The sequence below is a fragment of the Mesocricetus auratus genome, unplaced genomic scaffold (genome assembly GCF_017639785.1).
Source record: "Mesocricetus auratus isolate SY011 unplaced genomic scaffold, BCM_Maur_2.0 Super-Scaffold_100023, whole genome shotgun sequence".
NCBI lineage: Eukaryota > Metazoa > Chordata > Mammalia > Rodentia > Cricetidae > Mesocricetus > Mesocricetus auratus.
In genome coordinates, this window is record NW_024429204.1 from 30,266,527 (window position 1) to 30,290,481 (window position 23,955).

Below are 23,955 nucleotides of genomic sequence, written 5' to 3' on the forward strand. Positions count from 1 at the left end.
ACTAGACAGCCGAATGTAGATTCCCTGCTCTGTCTAATTGAAAGATTCCAAACAATCCAGAAGCTTCTATAGGTTCTGGTGAACCTGTAATGCCAGCCGGCCCTCAGGTTTCAGATCAGAGTGTAGAGGGAGTGTGTGAGAAGTTGGGGACATTAGACAGATGCAGGGCAGTGTGACAGCAGCGCTAACAGGACGATGAGGGAAGGCGTGTGAATGCCTCTAGACCTCCTAAGGAATGTCCAGATCAGTTCAGTAGTTGGCTTAAGCTACCTTTCTACCACCCCGTTAAGTCATTTCTGGTCCTCTGAGGATTGGCTAGAATTGAAGAAGCTGATAAAGAGCACAGGATGAGGTGAGAGAAATACGTAGGATTATCTTGCTCTTTACCCAGGCATCTATTGTGCAGAACAGGGTTACTGAGTCCGCTTTGTGTGTGGCTGTGGCTGGTCTGAAGGCAGCATGTAAGACAACCTCAGTTCATAATGTAAGTGAAGGCAAGTCATCTGCTGGGGGCGGTTACAGAGCTGTGCACATTAGGCCAAGTGCTGGCATTGTGCAGACTGTTCAGTTGAAATTTGTGACAGTTGAAGCCTCCCATTTGAACTTCACCCTAGAAAGCTGATTGTGGACACCTGGTGAACTGGATGGATTTATATCTACACTGGAGACACAGAAGTGAGGCCGACAAGGATAGGTGTCACGTCATAAAAGAGAAGTGTCTTTAACAGAAAATGTGGCAGTGTGTGAAATAACACAAAGATATCCATGGTAAAGACACTTCTAATAAATCAACTGTGCCAGTGAAGTGTAGTGAGTTCTGAGTAGCTTGGATGTGTGACTCAACCAAGATCTCAACATCTTTTCTCTCCTGTTTTATTACTCCACTCAGTTGTATGTTAAATATAGCCAATAATGTACTCATTTTTTTTAAATTCTGACTCTACCTATTGAAATATATGAAAAGGAACTTAAGTGTAAAATTATACAAATAAGAAAAAAGTGAGCAACCAGTTGCTTTTTACAATGGAAGATAAAATTTAAAAGAGAGAGAAAGAACATGGCTAAATTCTAATATTACCAAATTGCCAGACAGAACACCCTAATACAAGGATTGCTGAGGTGGTGAATACCTCTCTTGCCAGCACTTGGGGAGGTAGAGGCAGACGGAGCAGGAATTCAAGGTCACCCTCTGTTAAAGAATGGGTTCTAGGCCAGCCTGGGCTACTTGAGACAGTCTCACAAAGAGAAATGGGGGAGAATCTAATGTTTCGAGCCTTCATAAGCTCCACCCTTCCTCACCCACCCTTGTTCACTTGTCTGCTGCATTCTCTGGTTCATGCTCAGTCTTGTTCTCAGTCTAGGAACACTCATCCCATGCCTTTAAGTAAAACCTGTGGGAGAGCACCAGAGTCACAGGCGCTCGCTCTTTAACCCAGTCACGTTAGTCTCTACAGACCCCATATTTCCATGCATTGTCCGTGGAGCAGATATCAATGCTGTAGTTGGAAGAAGTACAACATACATACTGTAGTCAAGTCCAATAAAGAAATCATAAAAAAGAACTGTAGGTTGATACTGTGAAATATAAAACACAGATGTTAGTGAGCCAAACAGTTGTGTCCTTAAATAGTATTGCAATAACCTGGCAGATAGTTGAGCAAGGGTTGAATGCCATAGTAGAGGAATAAAATTGTGCACTACATGGTATTTTAGTTAAAATTGTAGTCATTTATAATCTTAAATATATGTCAGAACTCTTTACTTGAGCTATACATTCTTTACAGACATGTGACATGTTGCTAAAGAAGCCATAATCTGTGTATTTTCCAAGTTGTAAGTATCCCACAATGACCTCATTGTACTCTGGGCTTTAAAGATCATCCTTTGTGTTCTGCAGTAACCATGCCACTCAAATTCCAGATGTCCATTCCTTGACTGGTCCTCCATGATGCTCCTCTGGCTTTTCATCATTATCCCTCTAGTCGTGCCTTAGTGTACTTTCCAGCTCCTAGCTTCCCTGGGTGCAAAGGTTCTGTCCTCCTTGCTCTGCCCCTTCAATTCATTCTGATTAATTTTAAGACCTTCCTCTGAAAAGGAAAGGCTAGCTTTTCTGAGAATTCACATTGAGCCTCCTTTGCTTTTTTTCTCAGTTGGTCTGGTCTATCTCATCTCAGTGCTTACCTTTGACATGATGAATTATACAGGTTAGGTGATAGATGGCAAGTTTAAACAATGATTAAGAGTGTTCCTATTATTAGTTATTGCCAGCCTTTAGCTTAGTACTTGGCCAGAATTCATGTTACTGTTTTGTGACGGCCCTGATAATGAACATCATCTCAGAATTTGCATTATGGCCACTTTGCTTTGGCCATTGAAAGACCATAACCAAATTAGTAATTTACCTTTAACTCTGAACAACACTGTGATTTGCTTTTTGTGTTAAAATTTTATTCCTTTTATATGACTCTCCTCCATTTTGTATTCATTTCTTCCTTTGTGACAAAACATTCAACTGTGTAGGTAATCATGTGTAATTTACATAAGACTTACTCCTGAAAGTTGATAGTATCCATTTATGCTGATACTTGTTTTATGAAATTGAAAGATTTGGAAACCTTCTATTTAGATAACTGTTTCTTAAAAATCAAATAAAGTGAGTCTGTAAATGCTTTTTAAAAGTGAATTCATAATGACCAAATGAAGATAGTTACCATTTTTGTTATCCTTCAATAAAACTACCTTCAAAGTATGTCCAATTACTATATCTATTTTTAATTTAAGAAATACCTGAGTGGAGAGATGGTTCAGCAGTTAGGACCACATACTGCTTTGGGCCTGGAATGGAATTGTGTTCCCCCAAACTCACTTTAGGGTGCCCTAAATTGCCTGCACTCCTGTCACTCCAGCTCCAGGGCGCTCTGATGCTCTCTTCTGGCCTCCGTGGGCACCTGCATTCGCACTCTGACGTGTACACACCAACACAGTGACACATGACTAAAAATATTTTAAGAGAGTGAGGTAAGCACCTTTGGACGTATTGTGTGACTCTCCCTCGCACATAGCAGCTTTCGATGTTCTTCACCTTGTTGAGTTTTACTAAAACTGCAGGAACGATGTGCAGATGTGGGTACCACCTGAGAAAGATGGGTGTCAGGGTCCTCATGAAGCTCTTCTTATGCAGGGCATGTGTGTATACTTTCTCATCATTTCTCTGTAGTTCGGGGATTAGCATAAACGGAGAAACAGATTTGGGTAGGAGGATGAGCTGCATTGAGTGAGAGACTGTGGTGTGGCATCCTGGACACTGATGGGACACTTCTTTGACCACATGGCACATTTGCCTGATCCAGGAGTTGTGCACATATTTGAAGTTTCTGAATAACTGATCCCATAAATCCATAGCCACTGTCTAATTAAACCTGAAAACTTAAGAGCCAGCTATGGGAAAAGATGCAGGGCTTTTGTGGCCTAAATATCAGTATGTAACATGTCTGATTTCCTTTTATGGTAACATTGTTTGTCTTGGCTGTTTTTACGTTCACAGCCCTTTAGAAAGAACAGTGAGAGGCAGAGGCAGGAGGATCTCTTCTGACTTGGAGGCCAGCCTAGTCTACATAGAGTTCTCTCTCAAAATGAATTACTCAACATGGAGAAAGTGCGTCCCCCAAAGAATGACAAGGGTGGCTTTTTCTTTGTAGTTATGACTTTTCCTGGTTGAGTTATAAGAATTCTTTATACTGGAGAGTAAACCAATTCACATGTGCTATTTGTAAATATTTTTCTCCCATGCAGTGGATTATCTTTTTATTTCTTTTAAATAGTGTCCTTTGAAAGTTCAAAGCTTTGAATTTTTCTGAACTCCATTTCTCTCCCTAATCCTCAACTCTGTGCTCTTGCTAGTCTACTAAGGAGATCCCCGATCCAGGGTCATGACGGTGTGTACTTGTTCATGCTTACATTTTGTTCCCATGGTTCTGTAACTGTTCACATACAGATATGATGCATGTTGTGCTGACATTTGCATACGACATGAGGTTGTCGTTCAGTTTGACATTCTTATGTGTGGGTCTATCTGGGGGTGCCACAGCATTGTTTACTGAAAAGTCCCCAGACAGCTCTCTTGATACTGCAGTTAGTTTCTGACTTTCTTTTTCTGTGTGCCTGTGAGTGGTGTGTATTGCTTTGGTAATTACTCATCAAATATATGGACTGCTTTCTTACATCCACTGTCATGCAGGCGAGTTTTACTCTTACTGGCGGTATTGCTCTGTAGATGTACAATAATATTACCTATTTATATTGTCTTGTATATATATTTAAATACAAAGTTTTTCATGTAGCTTCAAGTTATTAAAGGCTTCTCACTTCTCTTTGTGCTTCCTACTGGCAAATTTTCTGTTTTTATCTGCTAAAGTACGAACTGCCCCTTTATTTTTGAAGGAGTGTTTCACTGGATATAAGATACAGCACCAATGCAGCAGTCTCTCTCCACAGCTCACTCTTCCTGTCTAGCTTCCTTCGTGTCTGGAATCTGGGTTTTCCTTTTTGTGTGTTCATCCTTTTATTTTTAAATTTTTTCTTCTGTTTTTAAACTTAAATTAGGAACAAGATTATTGTACATGTCAATCCCAGTTCTCTCACCCTTTCCTCCTCCCCTGCCCCCCACTGACCTCCTATCCCATTCCCTTTCTGTTCCCCAGGGAGGGTGAGACCTTCCGTGGGGGATCTTCAAAGTCTGTCATATCATTCGGAGCAGGGTCTAGGCCCTCCCCCATGTGTCTAGACTGAGAGAGTATCTCTCAAGTCCATCCGTATTCTAGGGATAAATACTGATCCACTACCAGAGGCTCAACGGATTGCCCAAGCCTCCTAACTGAAACCCATGTTCAGCGGGTCTGGATCAGTCCAATGCTGGTTTCTCAGTTATCAGTCTGGGGTCCATGAGCTCTCCCTTGTTCAGGTCAGCTGTTTCTGTGGATTTCTCCAGCCTGGTCTTGACCACTTTGCTCATCACTCCTTCCACTTTGAAACTGGATTCCAGGAGTTCAATTCAGTGTTCAGCTGTGGTGTCTGCTTCTGCTTCCATCAGCTACTAGACGAAGGCTCTGTGATAGCATATAAGGTAGTCATCAATCTCATTATCGGGGAAGGCCATTTAATGTAGCCTCTCCACTATTGCTTAGCTTGTTAGCTGGGGTCAACCTTGTAGATCTCGGGACATTTCCCTAGTGCCAGATTTCTCTTTAAACCTATACTGACTCCCTCTATTATGGTATCTCTTATGTTGCTCTCCTCTATGCCCACAACTCAACCTTCCTCCTCCCTCATGTCCTCCTCTCCCTTACTCTTCTCCCCTTCTCTTTCTGCTAGTTCCTTCTCCCTTCCTGCCATGCTCCCAATTTGCTCAGGAGATGTTGTCCTTTTCCCCTCCTCAGGGGGACCATGTATGTCTCTCTTAGGGTTCTCTTTGTTTCCTAGCTTCTCTGGCAGTGTGGATTGTAGGCTGGTAGTTCTTTGCTCTGTGTCTAAAATCCATATATGAGTGAGTACATACCATGTTTCTCTTTTTGTGACTGGGTTACCTCACTCAGGATGGTTTCTTCTAGTTCCATCCTTTTACCTGCGAATTTGAAGATTCCATTGTTTTTTTTCTGCTGAGTAATACTCTATTGTGTAAATGTACCACATTTTCTCTATCCACTCTTCAGGTGAGGGGCATCTAGGTTGCTTCCAGGTTCTGGCTATTACAAATAATGCTGCTATGAACATAGTTGAACAGATGTCCTTGTTGTATGAATGTGCTTCTTTTGGGTATATGCCTAAGATTGGAATTTCTGGATCTTGTGGTAGACTGATTCCCATTTTACTGAGGAATCTCCATATTGATTTCCAAAGAGGCTATATGAGTTGGCACTCCCACCAGCAGTGGAGGAGTGTTCCCCTTTCTCCAAATCCTCTCCAGCATAAACTGTCATTGGTGTTTTTTATTTTAGCCATTCTGAGAGGAGTAAGATGGTATCTCAGATTTGTTTTTATTTGCATTTCCCTGATGGCTAGGGATGTTGAGCAGTTTCTTAAGTGTCTCTCAGCCATTTTAGACTCCTCTACTGAGAATTCTCAATTTAGTTCTGTACCCCACTTTTTAATTGGATTATTTGGTGTTTGGGAGACTAGCTTTTTGGAATCTGGGTTTTCATTATCTTCTAGTTACCATTCTTCCTTCCTGTTAAGAGTCAGGATGCTCCTGTGTCGGGGGGTGATTGACCTTTGTGGTACTTATGGTTATGGGTCTCTCAGGTTTTACCGTTCAGAAATGTTAAGCTTCTTAGGTATGTGAAGCTTGTTCTTCAAATTAGGATAGTTTGAAACCAGTTCTTTCTCTTAATATTTTTCTGCTCAGACATTTGGTGCTGTTCACAGGTCTCTGACACTATGTTCTTTTTTCCATCCTTTGTTCTCAGCATGTCTGTCTTCAAGTTCAATGACATCTGTCCAGTGTTTCTGCTGAGGAAACCAGTGCTTTCTTTACTGATTTTGAAGCCCAGCATTTACCTTGGCTTCTCTGTATACTCATAGTCTCTATTTGATGAGGTGATACTGAGGCTTTACTTGATCACAACAGTTTCCTTAACTCCTTGACTGTACTCAAGATGTTGCTTTAAATTCTTTGCCTAATAAACTGGCTTTTTGGTGCCCATTCCATATGGTGGGATATCTTGCTCAGCCTGGATGCAGGGGCAAGGGGCTAGGTCCTGCCTCAACTTGGTATACCAGACTTTATTGACTCCCCAAGGGAGGCCTTACCCCCTCTGAACGGAGTGAGAAAAGGAGGGAAGGGGAGCTGGGGCTAGTATGTAAAATGAAAAAAAAAACATTAAATGAAAAAAGAAAACAAATAAATAGGTTCTTTGTCTAGTAGATTCAAAGTTTCAGCTTACTCAGAAACAATTTTTATTAGCAGCTGTTTTTCTTATAGACTGTATTTTTTGTATTTTTTTATACATCTCAATTTCTTGTTTTAAATTAGACACAATATATTAATTAATTATCAACTCTGGGAGTCACATTCTTCCAGGATTTGTCATTTGTTGTATCTTTAGGACTATTCGGGACAAATCCTGTGAAGTCTGTGTGCATCAGGTGTTGGCACTTTAGTCTTCCCCTCGTTAACTTTGTGCCTGGCCTCTGATGGGAGGGAGTGTGCTTATTATGTATAATGGCACTCACACTGGGCACTCGCCCAGCCATTTTTCCCTCCACTGTGAGTTATAACCATTCTCTCCCAGGGTCAGCCCTAGGAAGGAGCTCTGGGCCTGTGGTCTTTTCTAAGTCAGGGGGTGTGGTCCTGAGGCTGAAGCCACCCTCCAGATTCCCAGGAATATTTTGGTTTCTTTATGCTTACTAATTAACCTATTTGCTCAGTATTTCTCCACAGTCTCACACAGCTAAAAATGTTAACCAAGTGGCTCTAATTATTTTCTTGAATTAACCCCTAGGGAGTGAGCCTGCTGGACCAAGGAGAGTGCCAAGTCAGATCAAATGATGACCACTGACTAAAGAGAGTCCAGTTGCCTCACTGCACCCCAGTGGCCTCCAGGCTGTTGCTAAGTGAAAATATCACACATCTCTGCGCTTACCTGGATTTAGCCATGCCTCCTTTGTGTGTGCGTGTTTGTTTTTAAATGAATACTCTTTGGCTCTCTGCAGCTCTGTGGTTCATTTTTGAGTCTGGACAGTGGTGACCTCAGCAATGGTTTCCAGCACGAACTTGGTTTTTTGAGAGAATGTTGGGAGCTTCTTGCTCTGGTGTTTGTACTGAAGCCACCACTATGCTTCTTAGTTAGCATCAGCTGTTGTCATGCAGGGACTGGAAGCAGAGTGGCCTTTCTTGCCAGAGGGTCTTTTCAATGTCTCTCCTAATGGTGTGTTTCAGGACTATGATGATGGGTACGGTACTGCATACGATGAACAGAGTTACGACTCCTATGACAACAGCTACAGCACCCCAGCCCAAAGGTAAGAGTCACCCCTTGCTGCCAGACCCTGCATCAGCTTGGCCCAGGGCCCCTCCACAGGGAGGTGTGGTAGTGCTAATGTGATTGATTGGACTTGCTGTTTGTTGTACCTTCCAACTGGAGAAGTAGAATCTTCCCTTCCAAGTAACATGTATGAAAACTTCCATACATGTCCTATGTCATATGCTCCTGGAAATATTCCTGCTAGAGCATCTGGACTTGAACTAAGTGGTTAATATCATCCCAAGGAAGGATGATAAACTGTAATAATATCCTAAGGAATTATGATGCCTTTTAGTCCTAAGACCTCCCCAAATTCCATGGACACTGTGAACACCCTACCTTTCTGGAGAATGTAATGCCAAAGCTTGACTTGCTACTCACAGAACAGTGTGCCTTCTTAGCAGTGATGCTCCTGTCTCCCCAACTTCATCCTCCCCCGTCCCCAGAAAAACTGCACACACCAAAAACTGGTCCTACAGTGACTGTGTGTCTAATTGTGATAGAGCGTCCAGCCACATGCACGGATGTGGTGCCACTCACGTTGTGAGAGAATACATGTGTTCTCTTAACTGTAAACGCTGAAGCTGGATAGGTGAGAATATTAAACAATTTTCGCTTTTACTCTAGACATACTACTTTGTGTATAAGATGTGACAGGTGGCCTTCAGACTCAGGCTGACAAGTGGCCCTTTTCAGTGAATGCCTTGTTGTTCGTGTTTGTGTCATTAGTTCTGGGGACAGAGGCACTCCAGAGTTTGTTGAAAAAGATAGGCAAGAAGCTGCGTGAGCCTTGCCCTGCAGCTCCTCCTGTAGGTAGGCCAGCAGAAGCATCCTTCCTAGTGAAGAGAGCAAGGAGTGAGTGGGGTTCCAGAATAAGTTGTTTGAGATCACACCATAAATGGAATGAGGAGATGGGTCTATAGTCGGATCTTCTAACTCAAAGACTACTGTTTACACTAGGCATTTCTCTGCTTTGCTTAAAAACATAATATAAATTAGTGTCAGTTTCCAGTATGAAGAGCCCTGGGGAAGCACATGTGTCTTCTACCTCATAACACTTTCTGGGTGTATGGTTTCTGTCTGAGTCTATTCTCATAAGGCCTGTCACCAGGCCAAGTGAGCATGTCCTGTAAGAGAGACACTGTACCTGTGGAAGAGGAGACCAAATACCAAAGACTGATCACTGCCCAGTCAGATGGAGAGACTGGATCCTTCTGGGCTTCCCCGTACTCTTTAGTGAGTACTGACCCCACACCATCTACAACTGGAATCTCGTGCCATTATGTTTTTGCTTGAGCTGTATGACAATCTGAGTATGTGAATGTTCTAGATAGTGAGTTAGAACTCAAGGACCTTTGTTTTATTTACTTAAATAATTTTTTTATATATTTTACATACAGATCACAGTTTCTACTCCCTCCTCTCCTCCCAGTGCTCCCCACCAACACCAGCTTCCTAGCGCCCTCCCCTTTCACTCCTCTTGTGCCTTCATTCAGAAAGGGGCAGGACTCCCATGGGCTTGCACAAGGCATGGCACATCAAGCTGAGGGAGAACAGACCACCCCCCTCTTGTGTCAAGGCTGGGCAGTGTAACCCAGTGTGGGGAACAGGTTCTCAAAATCCAGCTAAGCTCCAGGACCGGTTCTGATCTCACTGCTAGAAGCCTTGCAAAGAGACCAAGCTAGATATATATCACACACACACACACACACACACACACACACACACACACACACACACACACACGCAGAGGGCCCAGGTAGCTCCCAAGAAGCTGTCTCTGTGGGTTGCCTGGTCATGACCCCCCTGGCTCATGCAGTCCCTCCTCCCTTCTCCAGAAAGACTCCTGGAACTCAGCCCAGTGCTTTGCTATGGGTCTCTGCATCTGCTCCCATCAGTTACTGAATAGAGCATCACTGATGACAATTAGGGTAGCCACAAACTGATTACAGCAGATGGCCAGTTTAGGCACCTCTCTCTTAGCTGGGGTTATCCGTGTAGATTCCTGGAGGTTTCCCTGGTTTCTCCCTAACCCCCAAATGGTCTTTCATCTGTCTTTCATTACCATCCCCCTCTGTCCCACCTCCAACCTACCCACCCACAGCCCACCCAACCCGCTCCCATCCCTCCATCCTCCCCTCCCCACCCACAGCTTACCCAGGAGATCTCTTCTATTTCCCCTCCCCAGAGAAGCCCAGCATTACTTAGTTGCCTGTAGTTCTCGGTACAGAGTTGAGACTTTGTAGTATTTGTCCCGCTTCACTTGTTCTGTCGATTGTTTCCTAGCTTGGCTCATGTTTAGGCAGTAGTGTTGGTGAGACCTTATATGTGTAACTACTAACAATTCTAGGAAATGCAGTCTCACAGTAAAGTCCTCTGACTCTTAAATATTTATACCCCATCTTCTGCCCTGTCCCCTTAGCTGTATAGTTGTTTTGTAGATGTATCCATTGGGACTAGCTTTCACATTTTGATTGGTTGTGGTTGTCTGAAATGGTCCTCGTCTATTGCAAAGAGAAGTTCCCTTGGTAAGAACTACACTTATCTGTGGATATGAGAACATTTAGAGGGTAGTTAGGATTATGGTGATTTAGTAAAGTGATGATTGTAGGTTCTTCTCCAAGATCTATGACTTCACTAGCCATGGGTAGTTTGCTAGGTTTCCAGTACCAGTCCTGGTTTCCTTCTTGCTGAGTGGGTCTTAAGTCCAACTACAGAGCTGTTGGTTACTGGCAACATATGTGTACCACTGCTGCACCCTAGGATTGTTGTGCCATACTAACCGTTATTGTGGTTGATATCATAGCTGAATAGGAGTGTTGGTTGCTTACCTCCTTTAGAAACTTGATGTAGCTGGAAATTTCTCTCCTGCCTGCCAGCTCCTGAGTAACCACTCTGAGGCTTAATTATAATTGTTTGTCCAATGGCTCAGGCATATTACTAACCAGCTCTCACAATCAAATTAACCCATTTCTACTAATCTGTGTATCGCCATTTGACTGTGGCTTACCGGTAATGCTCTGGCATCTTACTCTTCCGGCAGCTATATGGTGTCTCCCTGACTCTTCCTTTTCTCTATATCTCTGTTTGGATTTCCTGCCTAGCTATATTCTGCCTGGCTATTGGCCAAATCAGCTTCTTTATTAACCAATAGTAATAAAACATATTCACAGCATACAGAGAGAGGGGCATCACTCATTAGCTTGCTCTGCACCTTCTGGTAAGTTCCAACTTGACTTAGTTCCAGCTCAGGGGCATCTAGGTCAAGCAGTGGACCTTTAAAACCAACCAAAATGTGGCTGGTTGCTCCCATAGCCTTTGTGCCATTAGTACAACAATAGATCTTGCGAGCAGGTTGCTGTTGTGTCAGAGCTTGTATCTGGGTGATAATGATGATTAGTTTTTTCTTCTGGTAGTATGTAAAATCTTATAGTACCATGAACATTAGTGAGTAGGGGTGAAGCTTCTAGTTGGGCAGCAGCTGAATTTCTCTGTGATGGATGACAGATGTAACTGTTGATAGCCATAGGACCTAACTATCCGGCTATGGAGAGTAACCAATAGCTCTGGCAGTAGTCTTTGACATATGGAGGTTTCCATAGGGCCCTTTGACCAATGAATCAACAAGATGTATCTCATTCCTGGCACTGCAGGTGTTACTTGGTATCTTAGGAAGTCTAGTTGCAGCTTTGTCTCTTTTGTTACTTCTATTACTCTTCCATTCCTTTCATATGTGTATATGTTTTAGGAAGTCTCTGCAGTAGTAAGTTTCCATATGGCTTTTCAAAAAGCCATTATTGTTAGTTGTGAACCTCCTTGTATGTCTTCCTTTAACCTGCCCACCCACCTCCTCTCTATTTAATCCTTGTATTTTAGTGCCTGTTTGATCCCCCTTGCCTCCTGCACAGTCACCTCCCTTAATAGCTAACTAACCTCTTAAGTCTGAAGTTAAAAACAAACATTCAAATATGAGAAAAAAACGGGCAATGTTTATTTATCTTTTTAGGCCTGGGTACCTCACTCAGGATAATTTTTCTCCATTTATTTGCATATTTCATAATTTTGTTTTTCAAAGCAGTTGAATATATTCCATTGTGTTAATGTACCATGTTTTCTTTACTCATTTTCTACTATTTTCCTGTTTCTGGCTATTATGAATGAGCTCCAATCAACATGGATGAGCTAAGATATAGCCTTTGAGTTGATGCCTGAGTTGTACAACTTGATCTTGAAGTAGATCTATTCCTACCTTCCTGAGGAACTGCCACATTGATTTTCTTACTGACTGAACAAACTTACAGTCCCACCAGCAATGGATAAATGTACCCCTTACTCTATAGCCTTACAGGAATTAGCTGTCATTCATTTTATTGATCTTCACTGTTCTGATTGGGATAAAATTAAATTTCAAAGTATTCTTGACTTGAATTTCTATGGTTGCTAAAGATATTGAACATTTTTAAGTGTTTCTAAGCCATTTGTTTTTCATCTTTTGAGAACTCTGCTTAATTCTGTACCCCATTTTTTAATTGGGTCGTTCTGTTTATAAGTTTTTTTTGTTATTGTTCTTGTTGTTCTTTATATATTCCAGATCCTATCCCTGTGTCACATGTATATTTGGGAAAGACCTTTTCCATTCTGTAGGTTGCTGCTTTGCTTGAATGCCCTTTACCGTACAGAAGATTTTTAGGATCATGACGTCCCATTTATTGGTTGGCTTTAGTGCATGTGCTACAGTGTCCTATTCCTTTTCTGTGCCAATGAGTTCAGCCTATTGCCCACTCTCTCTTCTGTCAGATTCAGTGCATCTGGTTTTATGTTGAGGTCTTTGATCAACATGCAGCCATCCAATTTGACCTCTGTACCACTTGATGTTGTCTTTCCTCTAGTGTATATTTTTGGCTTTGTTGTGTAAAAACTCAAGTGTCCATAGTTGTTTGAACTGATATCTGAGTCTTCAGTTTGATTCCACTGATCAACATGTCTGTGTCTATGCTACTGTCATGCTGTTTTTATTACTATACTCTACAGTACAGTTTGACGTCAGGGATGGTGAGAACTCTAGGAGTTCTTTTACTGTTCAGAATGGTTTATCTATCTGGATCTTTTAATGTTTCTAATTTTTTTATTCTGTTAAATATTGTGTTGGAATTTTGGTGGAGATTGCACTGAATATACAGATTGCTTTTGGTAGGATGGCCATTTCATTGTATTAATCCTACTGATCGATGAGCATGGGGCATATTTCAGTCTTCTGATGTTTTCCTGAGTTTCTTTCTTCAGTATCTTAACTTTTATTATTTAAGTTTTTCACTTGCTTGGTTACAGTTATCCAAAGATTTTTGTTTTAATTTTTGTTCAGTTTTGAGGCCATTGTGAAAGGTACTGCTTCTCTGATTACTTTTTCAGTCTATTTGTATCTACATATAAAATGGTTCCTGATTTTTGCGTATTAATTTGTATCCTAATTTTCTCAGTGTGTTCTTCGACTGTAAAAGTTTTATAAAGTTTTTAGTGACTTCAATGTGTAAAACTCCTTCTGCAAATCAAGACACTGACTTTTCTTGTCTTGTTTGAACCCTACTCTCCTTTAGTTGTCTTATTTTGCTCTAGCTAACACTTCAAGGCTTTCATTGAATAGGTTTGGAGAGAGCAGACATTGGATTTTTGTGTGAGCTGGCTATAAATTCGCTTTATATTGTTGAGATGTGTCACTATATTCCTAATCTCTCCAGGACTTTAATCATGAAGGGGTGTTGGATTTTGTCAATGGCCTTTTCTCCATCTAATGAGATGATTATATGGAATTTGTCTTTTTTTTTTATGTGGCTTACATATGTTGAACCATCCCTGCATCTCTTGGATGAAGTCTAGGATGACCTTTTTGATGGGTTTTTGGATTTGGTTTGCAAGTATTCTTTCTTTTCTTTTTTTTTTTCTTTAGAATTTTGCATCTATGTTCATGAGAGAAATTGGTATATACTTTCCTCTTTTAGATGGTTCTTTGTGTGGTTTTTGGCTTCATAAAAAGAATTTGAAGATGTTCTTTCAGTTTCTATTTTGCAGATTAATTTGAGGAGTATTGGTGATATTTTAGGGTCTGGTAGAATTCTTCAGTGAATCCAACTCGCCTTAAGTTTCTGTGAGTTGGAAGATTTTTAATGACTGCTTTTACCAGAGGCTATGAGCCTGTTTAAATTGTTTATTTTTTCCAGCTTGGTTTAATATTGGTAGATCATATATATTAAGAAATTTATCCATTTATTTTAGGTTTTCCAGTTTGGTAAAATTCAAATTTTTAAATATGTCATTATGATTCTTTGAGGTTTACAACTTTCCTCTTATCATTTGGACAGTTGAACCAAGGGTTTGTTAATCCTGTGGGCCTTTTCAAAGAATCAACACTTCATTTCATTGACTCTTTGTGGGTTTTGTCTGGCTGTTTGTTTGATTCTATTTCATTGATTTTTACCCTGAGTTTTAGTATTTCTTCCCATCTATTCATTTTGGTGTTATTTCTTCTTGATTTTGTAGAGCTTTCAAATCTGCTATTGTTATCAATATAAAATCCAGTTTTTTTTTCTTTAATGTAGTGACTTAGTGTTATGGTCTAGTGTCTTAGAACTGCCATGTAGCCCCTACATTTGCACATGTTGTGTATTCATTTTCATTATTAATTTTCTTCTTGATAGCTGTCTTGACCTAATGCTTATTCAGTAGTGAGTTGTTCAGCTTCCGTGAGTTTGTATAGTCTCTGCTGTTTCTATTATTGTTGATATCTGCCTTTAATTTGTGGTGTCAAATGTGATGTGTCATTATTTGTATGTTCTTATATCTGTTGAGACTTGCTTTTTGTCCTAACATGTGGTCTTTTCTTTCTTTCTTTCTTTCTTTCTTTCTTTCTTTCTTTCTTTCTTTCTTTTATTTTTTTTTTGTCTAGATGAACTGTCTTGGTGAGATAGTGGGTTACTGAAATCACCCACTGCCATTGTGTTAGAGTCAGTATGTGATTTTACATTTAGTAGTGTTTCTTATTATGAACTTGGGTGCTCTTGTGTTTAGTGGATAAATGTTTAGAATTGCAATATCCTTTTTCTGGATGTTTTGCCTTTGAGTGTGTACTGTTCTTCCCTATCTCATCTCATTAGTTTTTGTTTGAAGTCTGATTTGCCAGGTATTGAAGTAGTTAGCTGTACCTGTTTGCTTCTCGCTGCCATTTGATTGGAATATCTTTTTTACCCAGTCAGTATCTACCCTGACATTAAGGTGTGTTTCTTAGATGTATCAGAAGGATGGATCCTGTTTTTATATCCGTTCTGTTAGTCTGTGTCTTTTTATTGAGGATTGAGAGTTAATAAATAGTATTCATCAATTCATGGAATTTTGTTGTTTGGTGTGAGGTTTCCCCACTCTTTCAACTAACTAATCTGGAATTACTTATTTGTTGTGTAGTTAACCTTCTCTTCAGAATGATGTTTTCCTCTAAGTGCCATCTGTAGAGCTGGGGAGTGGATAGAATTTCCTTACATTTGTTTTTATTGTGAAATGTTTTTTCTTCCTCCCTTGATGTGATTGATAGCTTTGCTGGGTATAGTAGTCTCAGCTGGCATCTGTTGTCTCTCAAGCCTGTAGGACATCCATCCAGGACCTTCTGCTTCTGAGTCTCCTTTGAAAAGTCTAATGGGTCAGCCTTTCAGCCTTTGTATATGACTTGGTCTTTTCCTTTGAAACATTTAATCCTTTCTCTGCCCAAATATTGTAGTGTTTCGGTGGGTAGGTGTGTGTGTGCATGCGCGCACATAAGTACACGTGCATGCACTTGCTGAGTGGACTTTCTTTTCTAGTCTGTTTGATGTTCTGTATGTTTCTTGTATTTTTACAACAACATCTCTTTAGATTGGGAAATTTTTCTTTTATGGTTTAATTGAAAATATTTTCTGTGCCTTTGACCTGGATTTCTTTTTCTTCCTTTATCCTGTTATCTGTAAGTTTTGTTCTTTTTGAAATGTCCTAGATTTTCTGTCTATTTTATGCATGGATTTTTTTTAATTTAACATTTTCTTCGATTGAATTGTTCGTTTCTTCCATCCTGTCTTCAAGACCTGAGATTCTCTCTTCCATGTCTTGTACTCTGTTGATGAAGCTTGCCTGAGTTTTTCATTTCTAGTCTTATCTCAGTCTGGGTTTCTGTTTTGGTTCTATTTCTTTGTTAAATGCTATTTTTATGTCTTGAATTTTTTCTATTTCATTCAACTGTGTGTGCTTTCATGGTCATCTTTAAGGTCCTTGTTATTTTGAAGTTCTTGTCTTATGCTTCAGCTAAATGACTTTTTTTCAGGGCCTGTTGGTTTCTGGAGGAGACATATTGCATTGGTTGTTCATATTTGTGTCTTTTGAGCTATGATCTAGGCATCTGGAGTTCTGATGTTTGAATTGTTTCTTGGTGTGGATATCTGGTCTCCTTTTTTTGGGGTGAGTAGTCTGTCGTGTGGTTTCTATTATCACTCTGGGTTCTAGCCAAGTGTGGATGTGAGAGATTTTAGGTCCTGTTCTAGTGTGGTTGCCTGTGGCTCCCTGGTAGAGAGGGAGCTTCTGCGGCTCAGTGGGAATCACAGGGTGTAGATAGGATAGAAAGTCTGAAAAGGGCAGCAGGAAAGAACTGGGAGGATGCTGGTTCTGCACAAGGGGCCACATCTCCAGGGGATGGAAGTGGCCTTATGTTTTGATTTTGGTTTTTTTGTTGGTACCAGTCCTATCCTGCATAGTTACCATAGGTAATGGAGGAGAAAACAAGCACATTGCCTTTTTATTTAGTCCACCACCATGCAAGACTACAGTCCAGATGATCTTGTTTCTCCTGAACTGCCTTAAAGAGCCAGACTTCTAAGCCTTACTAATAGGACAGTAATGTGACAGTGGATTTCTGGTCAGCTGAGAGAATGAAAAGCAAGTTACTTAGAGGATACTCTAAACCACCTCACTAAAGGTCCTGTCTTCAGTCACAGTCATAATTTGTAGTTTGTGGGCCCAGGGATATAGCATAGGACTTTAAGGTGAGGGTACACAATCTGTTCCATACCACATAGATACTATAACCATGATGTACGTGCAGCATATGTCTCAATGTTAGGAACCTGATATAAAGCACAGTAACCCTAGTATCACATAGTGTCAGTATAGTGTCCCCTAAAACGCTGCTAAACTAAATCCTGGGATGTTGTCTTCATAAGGTTCAAAGAGTTTGTCTGAAATTCAGCTCGGGACCTCAGTGTGTACAGTCTTGGTCCCACATTTCATCCCTGCTTCCACCCTTGTTTTGATATCAGCTGCTTTTACTAATTGCCGTTTGTATCCCCACATCTGATGTTCTGGTGTGGATGAGTGCTTTCCTTAGAAGACTCCGATGCTAAAGGCTTGAGTCACAGCTGCCACTTCATCCTTTGGAGCCTTAGGAGGAGGGGCCTCACGGGAGGAAATGGGTAACTGTGGGTAGGTCCTTGGGAGCATCTTCTCTGTGATTCCACTCTGGCTCTCTGCTTCCCTGCTATCTTGAGGAAGAATCCCCTTCCTCACAGGCTGCTGCCGTCCTGATTCTGTGCCTATCGAGGGCGGGGGCGGGGGAGTGATGATCAGAAGCTCTGAAACAGTCTGCCAAATCGAGGCTTTCTTCCCATAAGTTGTTTTGTCAGAGATTAAAAGCTTAACCCAAAAAAAACAGTGAAAACCCCTGGTATTTAATGCTTTCCGATATCTTAAAATTGTGTCTTAAAGTCTTATTCTATCAGATCTGGACTATGTTAATCAACAGAGCCTCACAAGCCGCATCTTTAATGTTCAGGTTGAGACAGCAACATTAAGAACTTGAGTCTTACAACTTAACATTAGATCCTTGCAGCAGATAGGACTTGCTGCTCTGCTGTTAGGGAACACACAGCCTCAGGGTCAAGGCTGGGTGACATCTGCAGTGCTGTGTGGCTCCCTGTGTCTGTAGGCTCAGATGTCTTTCTTTACACACTGCAGTTGCTGTAAAATTTACTTCGTACGTCAGTACTGTTCTTCAAGTCTGAAACATGTTCCTGCTAGTGTTGCCATTGGCTGCTGCGTGAGTTCCCTTCTTGCTCCTCTTTTGGAGAAAGTGAAAACCATGAGCAGAGCTTGACAATAGACCACCCTCAGAGGAGTCACCATCATGAGAGCAGAGAGCCTAATGTGGGACCGCTGTCACCTGAGACATCTCTCCAGTAGACATCCATTAAAGCCACGCCACCATTCATTTGCCTTGTGCAAATAAGTGGTGCGGGACTTTGAATTCCTTCATGGCTGCCATTTTCTTGCTCGTAGGCAGGGCTATACTAAGTGCAACTGGCTGCCTGTAGTCCTGTTAGGGGCCACACTGCCCAAGTAGCGAATTGGAGAGAACCACATACATTAGTGTTTCCAAGTTTTCACTTTGATGTGTTATCCTTAGCATATGTTATGCATAGATACAGAGCACTTACTGATACTTTCTGATACAGGTGCATCGTCTGTAACATTTGAAGACCAGTGCTATAGAGTTTCAGATTCTGGCAGAACTGTCTTCAGACCCCCCCCACACACACACACATACTTTCAGGCACTTGATTCAAGACTCCTCTGTGTATAGGAAAGATAACCATGTGTTTTTCCTTCAGTGGATTGCGGGAAGGATGCCATTCATTGACTCTGGGTTGTCTGCTAGATGACCAGTGGAGAGAACACTAGTACCGCCTTCCTTTCGCACCTCCAAGTTACTTCTCATTTCCCAGGTGGACGGGTGTAGGAAGTCTACCTTCATAAATCTGGAAGGACTCCGTGGGCAGGTGTTACCAAGGGACAACAGAAGAGCAGGAAGACCTTGCTTAAGACTTCCCGTCTGCTCCCCTAGTGTCTAGAGTTGCCGTAACAGAGTAATAGGAAGGTAGGCAGTGACAGAACAAGACAAGAAGTGGCATGACCACCTGTCCTATGTGCTTAGTGGAGGGCTCTCTTCAGAAAGGATTTCTCCGCTTCCTCAGTCCTGATCACCTTTATAGTGCTGTATATTGCACAAACAAGTGTATGTGGAGGTTTTGGACATTTAATTTTTTTCTCTTCATTAAGCATCCTCTCTTAGAATCAGAGTACAAATTACTGCCCCTATATTGACAGAATACTTTTGTAATGAGCTTGATAATTAATACTGGCATTGTAGTGTAAGACAATGCAGTTTATTTAATTTTATACATTTAGTTAATATGACATCAGCATAGACACTGGAAAGGGGATTATAACTGGTTCTTTGTAATTTGCAATCATAATAACTCAATGGAAGTTATTGATTGGTCCCTGCTGGTACATAACTTCTGAGTAGCCGTAGTCATGAATGTAAACAGATGATAAATGGCCCTGACCTGACCTAACCTGAGCTTCCATGGGTCCCACTGTCTTGCCTCCTGGAGGCCTGGCCCCCAGTTGTAATCCCTTCCATTCTGAAGCAAGTTGGGTTAGTTTACATCTCACATCCTTTATGACAGTCATAACACTGGTCCATATTTATAAACAAATGTGAAATAGCCAAAGGAATACCTGGCCCTTGTAGCGATCACAAGTCTAATAAAGAAAAAAATGATCTCAAAAGGTGCACATGACTCTGAGGGAGTTGGTGACCACATTTAGCTTCTGGGGGGTTCATTCTATACCAATGAGCTAATTTCCCATTGCACTCAAGTTTTGACAGTACTTTTAGATACAATTTCGCCTTCTAACGTCTCTGAGATTTTCATGGAGATACTTTCCATCCCTGAAAAGGAAATGAAAGATGGCATCCCAATGTGGCTACTGGTCATGGGAGTCATTTGTGCATCTTCAGTGGCATGGTAGCATGAGTGTAGATTCTTCTACTTAAGGAATCTGAGGGTTCAAAGGTTCTACAACTTTCCTGGAGATGTACAGGTTTAGGCTTTTGACCCATGTGTGACATACCTAAGTGTTGGACGCTCTCAAGCTTGTCATTTGATTTGCCTGTCAGTCCTTAATCTTAGAAGGAGATGCTGAGAACACACAGACTGCATCCCTGTCCAGTTCAAAATCCATCCCAGTCCTACTTGCAAGAGTGATAAATATAAGGTGTGTGTGCAGGTGTGTAGGGGCAGGGCATTGCAGTAAATGCACAGACTCCCTGAACAGTGCTCACACATGGAGTCTTCACACCTTTCCTCCGCAAGTGTATGGAAACACACTAGGGCAAAGGCAGGCTAGTGGTAATAAATCAATTGTCTCTGTCAGTTCAGTGTTTAACGTTCTTGAGAATGCATGAGATTTATCACCGAGGACTTGTAGAATAATGGCAGGGTATGAAAACAGAGTCCACCAGGGAGATGTACGACATCATTTGGATTTAGCGCTGCCATCTGCTTAATAGTGCCTAGAAAGACTAGAGCAGCACTTATGATCAGCCGCTCATAGCAGTGACAGATGCCGTGCTGGGTGAGCACACAGGGAGGAAGTTCTTTACCTCACCATGGACTGTGTGACTAGCTGTCTGAGCAGGGCATGCGTTGGTTTTCAAAACCCGACCTTAAACCTTCACTGTACAGTTTTAAAGGTCTGCTTAGCAGGCCTCTCCATGTTTTCTGTCTCATACAGTCTTAAATGTATTTCTATTGGTTTGTAAGAGTTTTTCTACTAAGTTTTACACACATTGAATCTTTTTAATCAAAAATGATATTAATATTTACTTTAAAAAATGGGGGATGCCATAAGTAATGTTGCAGGATTTTGTTTTTAAAGAAAAAATACTTAGATTTGGGTACCAGTAGGGAGAAAGACTGAGGAAAAAATACATCAGAGATTTCCAGGACAAGTAGTGGCGTGAGCTTCTCAGGAGTCACCTGTGTAGTTAACTGAAAGAAAATGATAGAACTTTTGAAGTAAGTTTTAACTTCCAGTTGAGCATTAGGGTTTAGTAAAGAAAAGAGTGCTTAGAAATCTGTGCAAACTTATATTTTCAAATATGAGACACCCTTGTCTATGTGAGTCTGGCCAGGAGACTTTGTTTTTGTCTTTGTTTTTTGAGTCTTCTCTACAAAATGGGAACAGTAGAACTAACTTGTGGGTGTGTGTTTAAATGAGCTAGGATATGTGACATGCATGCCACTGTTCCGGTTGGTCTGCAGCCACACGCAATAGACACCACACAGTGTCATGAGCCTTTCACACCATCTCACAGACACTAGGGGAGTTTAGATCCTTAGGAGCCTCTTTTCACACCTGGAGCCTTGGACAGTCCTTCCTCTTGATACAATACCAAGAAAGCAGTAGAATGGATGAATGATGCATGCTTTGACAGAGCTTAAGAGAGAAGTTTTGTTAGAAAGGGGAGGGAGGGGAAAGGAAAGAGACAAGAGGTAAAGAACAGCAGAGAGGACAGAAGAGGGAGACAGGAAAAGTCCTGTCTGTCACGGGGAACAGCGGGAAGAGAGAGCGGGAAAGAGAGAGTGGAGAGCTGGAGAGAGCAGAGCCAAAAAGAGAGCGTAAGTGGGCGGGGGTCTGTCTTTTAGAGGGGTCCTTTGCACCAGTGTGCAGACTAGTACTCATGGAAACCTGGGCTGGCCAGGGCACTGCCTGCGTGCATTCTGCCCGGTGACGGTGCAGGCCAGCATGCTATTGTTACAGAGATCTCAATCTGCCAGTAGGCCCACAGTCAGGTCAGCTTGATGACTTAATTAAAAAGTCAGTGTCTGAAGTCTTCAAAATATATTCAGACCTTATTTATTAGAGAGTGTTTGAAGCAAGTGATAATGTGGTTTTGCCTTTTATAGTTCATTATAAAGGGACTTTCCTCGAAAGAAAGTTGTATTTGTAGATGTGCCTGGACTTACCAGGCCACAAAGAGCACTGGGCAGTAGGAGCTCTGAGGGGGGAGGGGAACGACAGTTTAAGGTGTCTGTGTGGGGGAGGGGGAGACCATGAGAGCTGAGGGGGAGGGGCACAGTAAGAGCCCTGGGAGAGAGTATCCAGGTAAAGAGACTAGATAAGAATTTAGCTTCCCACTTGCCCTGTCAGGACAGATTGTGATATAACTCCTTTCAATGGTGATGCAGTCTGGGGTAGTTTCTTTGGGACATGTTGATTTGGGGATGTAGGGAGAAGGGCAACGCCTACATTTAATAACTGATATGGAATATTTAATATCCTGATAGCTGTTGTTATACCCACACAACTATTGATATACCCCAGCTGTTGCCATTTGTTACAAATATGTCGTCTTGGTAGATTTTACTTTCTTTTTAAGTAAATAGTTATAGTTCTATCCTTGGCATTCGCTGTTGTTAGTGTACGACGGTGTATGTTCCCAGCGTTTCAGAAGTTTAGGCAGGATGTTCAGAGTGTCTGCCCAGGAGTCTGACACAGCCCGCCAGGTAGCCGCTGTTCGTGTTACTCCCCCAATCTCAGTAGCCTCATCCACAGAGTGGGGATAAATAACTCTCTCACCTACCTCAAACAGCTGTGGGGGTTGAGGAGAGAATTTATTATCCGTCTGTGTAGTGTGAAACCCAGTGACACGGTGCTCTCCCGCCTTACTGCTGGCGTGTGTCGGCGTTTGCCTGTGCTTCCCACTGGGGCGCTGAGGTGCTCAGGCCACCTCCCTGGTCATCCTCCATACGTCTTCTCTATGTGACCTGGTATGTGATGAGCACTTAGAAGCAGTAATGCGCTCCGCTTTATGCCACTCACTTCGTGCTGTGATGTTTTTATTTGTAGAAGACCAGGAACGAATGACTGGCAGAGCAGTAGGAATTCATCACCACAACTTCTCTGTCTTCCTTAGTCTGTCACTTAGAAACACGGCTACACCTCAGGAACATGAATTTATGTTGATCATGTAGCTAAAAAGATAGTGTCAGTCCAATTTCAGTCTTAAAAAATGATTAGTAAAAAGTATTGGTGATGCTCTTAGGTATTGCTAAGTTTAGACACATACGTTGCATTATTTACATATATATTTTATATCCTGATAAGACATTTTTATTGGGGCTGGTGAGATGGTTCAGTGGTTAAGAGCATGGGCTGCTCTTATGGAGGTCCTGAGTTCAATTCCTAGAAACCACATGGTGGCTCATAACCATCTGTAATGAGATGTGGTGCCCTCTTCTGGCCTTCAAGCACACATGCACACAGAATACTGTATATACAATAATAAACAAATCTTTTTTTTAAAAAAACATTTTTATATGTAGGAAAAAAATATGCATCATATAAGCTTAGCCAAAGGAGTAGAGGTAAAGTGTCTCAGGTGAGGCTGAATCAAGACTTTGTTGATCACAAACCAGTGTTTTATCTATCTTAGCTGGTCTTTCTGCCTTCCTTTGAATCATGAACCTACTGTTGACTTACTGTGACGGAGTAAGCTGTATGATTATAATAGTGGCTACCTTTTGGTACAGTCAGAGTTCCAGTGTGGAAAGTGTGTAGCTTCAGGAATGATCGTTCAGAGACTCATTTACATATGCAAATGAATCATAATTTGACAGGAGGTTTCTTGGACTGGATGACATCTAAGTCTCTGAAAGTGTGAACACTGATGTGCTCTCCATCTGGTTTCACAGAGGTCTGTGCAGCAATCACAAAGCTGGTGTCTGAACAAACGCCTCTTTATTATCTTGCAGGCAGGGTCTTGGAGCAGGTCAGCTAGCTGTAGTTTTGTTTTTCGACTCTGCAGAAGCTTTCTACATGCAGCCGTGATTGAGGGCTGTTCCTGCTGACTAGTAAGCACCTTGTGAATGGGTTGGGCACCTATGGAAAGAACTCTGCACTACGTCTAGCAGACAGGTGCCAGGTAAATTCGTTTCCCTATGCAAATGACTGGGCTCTGAAATGCGCTCTGGTGCTAAAGGAGACTTGATGAGCAAAGTGGCCACAGTTATGTGTTGGGTAC

At 41.7% G+C, this 23,955-nt stretch overlaps 1 protein-coding gene across 5 annotated transcripts in view; it reads left to right on the top strand.

Annotated features, from left to right (window-relative positions):
- The window catches only part of Khdrbs3 (KH RNA binding domain containing, signal transduction associated 3), a 167,438-nt gene that overhangs the window by 112,376 nt on the left and 31,107 nt on the right, over positions 1-23,955 (top strand). For all 5 annotated transcript variants that reach the window (XR_005870498.1, XM_040730334.1, XM_040730337.1 and 2 more), the window contains exon 7: positions 7,934-8,016. Coding sequence is in view for 4 of the 5 variants with exons in the window: in XM_040730334.1 (XP_040586268.1) it covers positions 7,934-8,016 (83 nt within the window). In the remaining variant the exon portion in view is untranslated. The remainder of the gene's footprint in view (positions 1-7,933; positions 8,017-23,955) is intronic.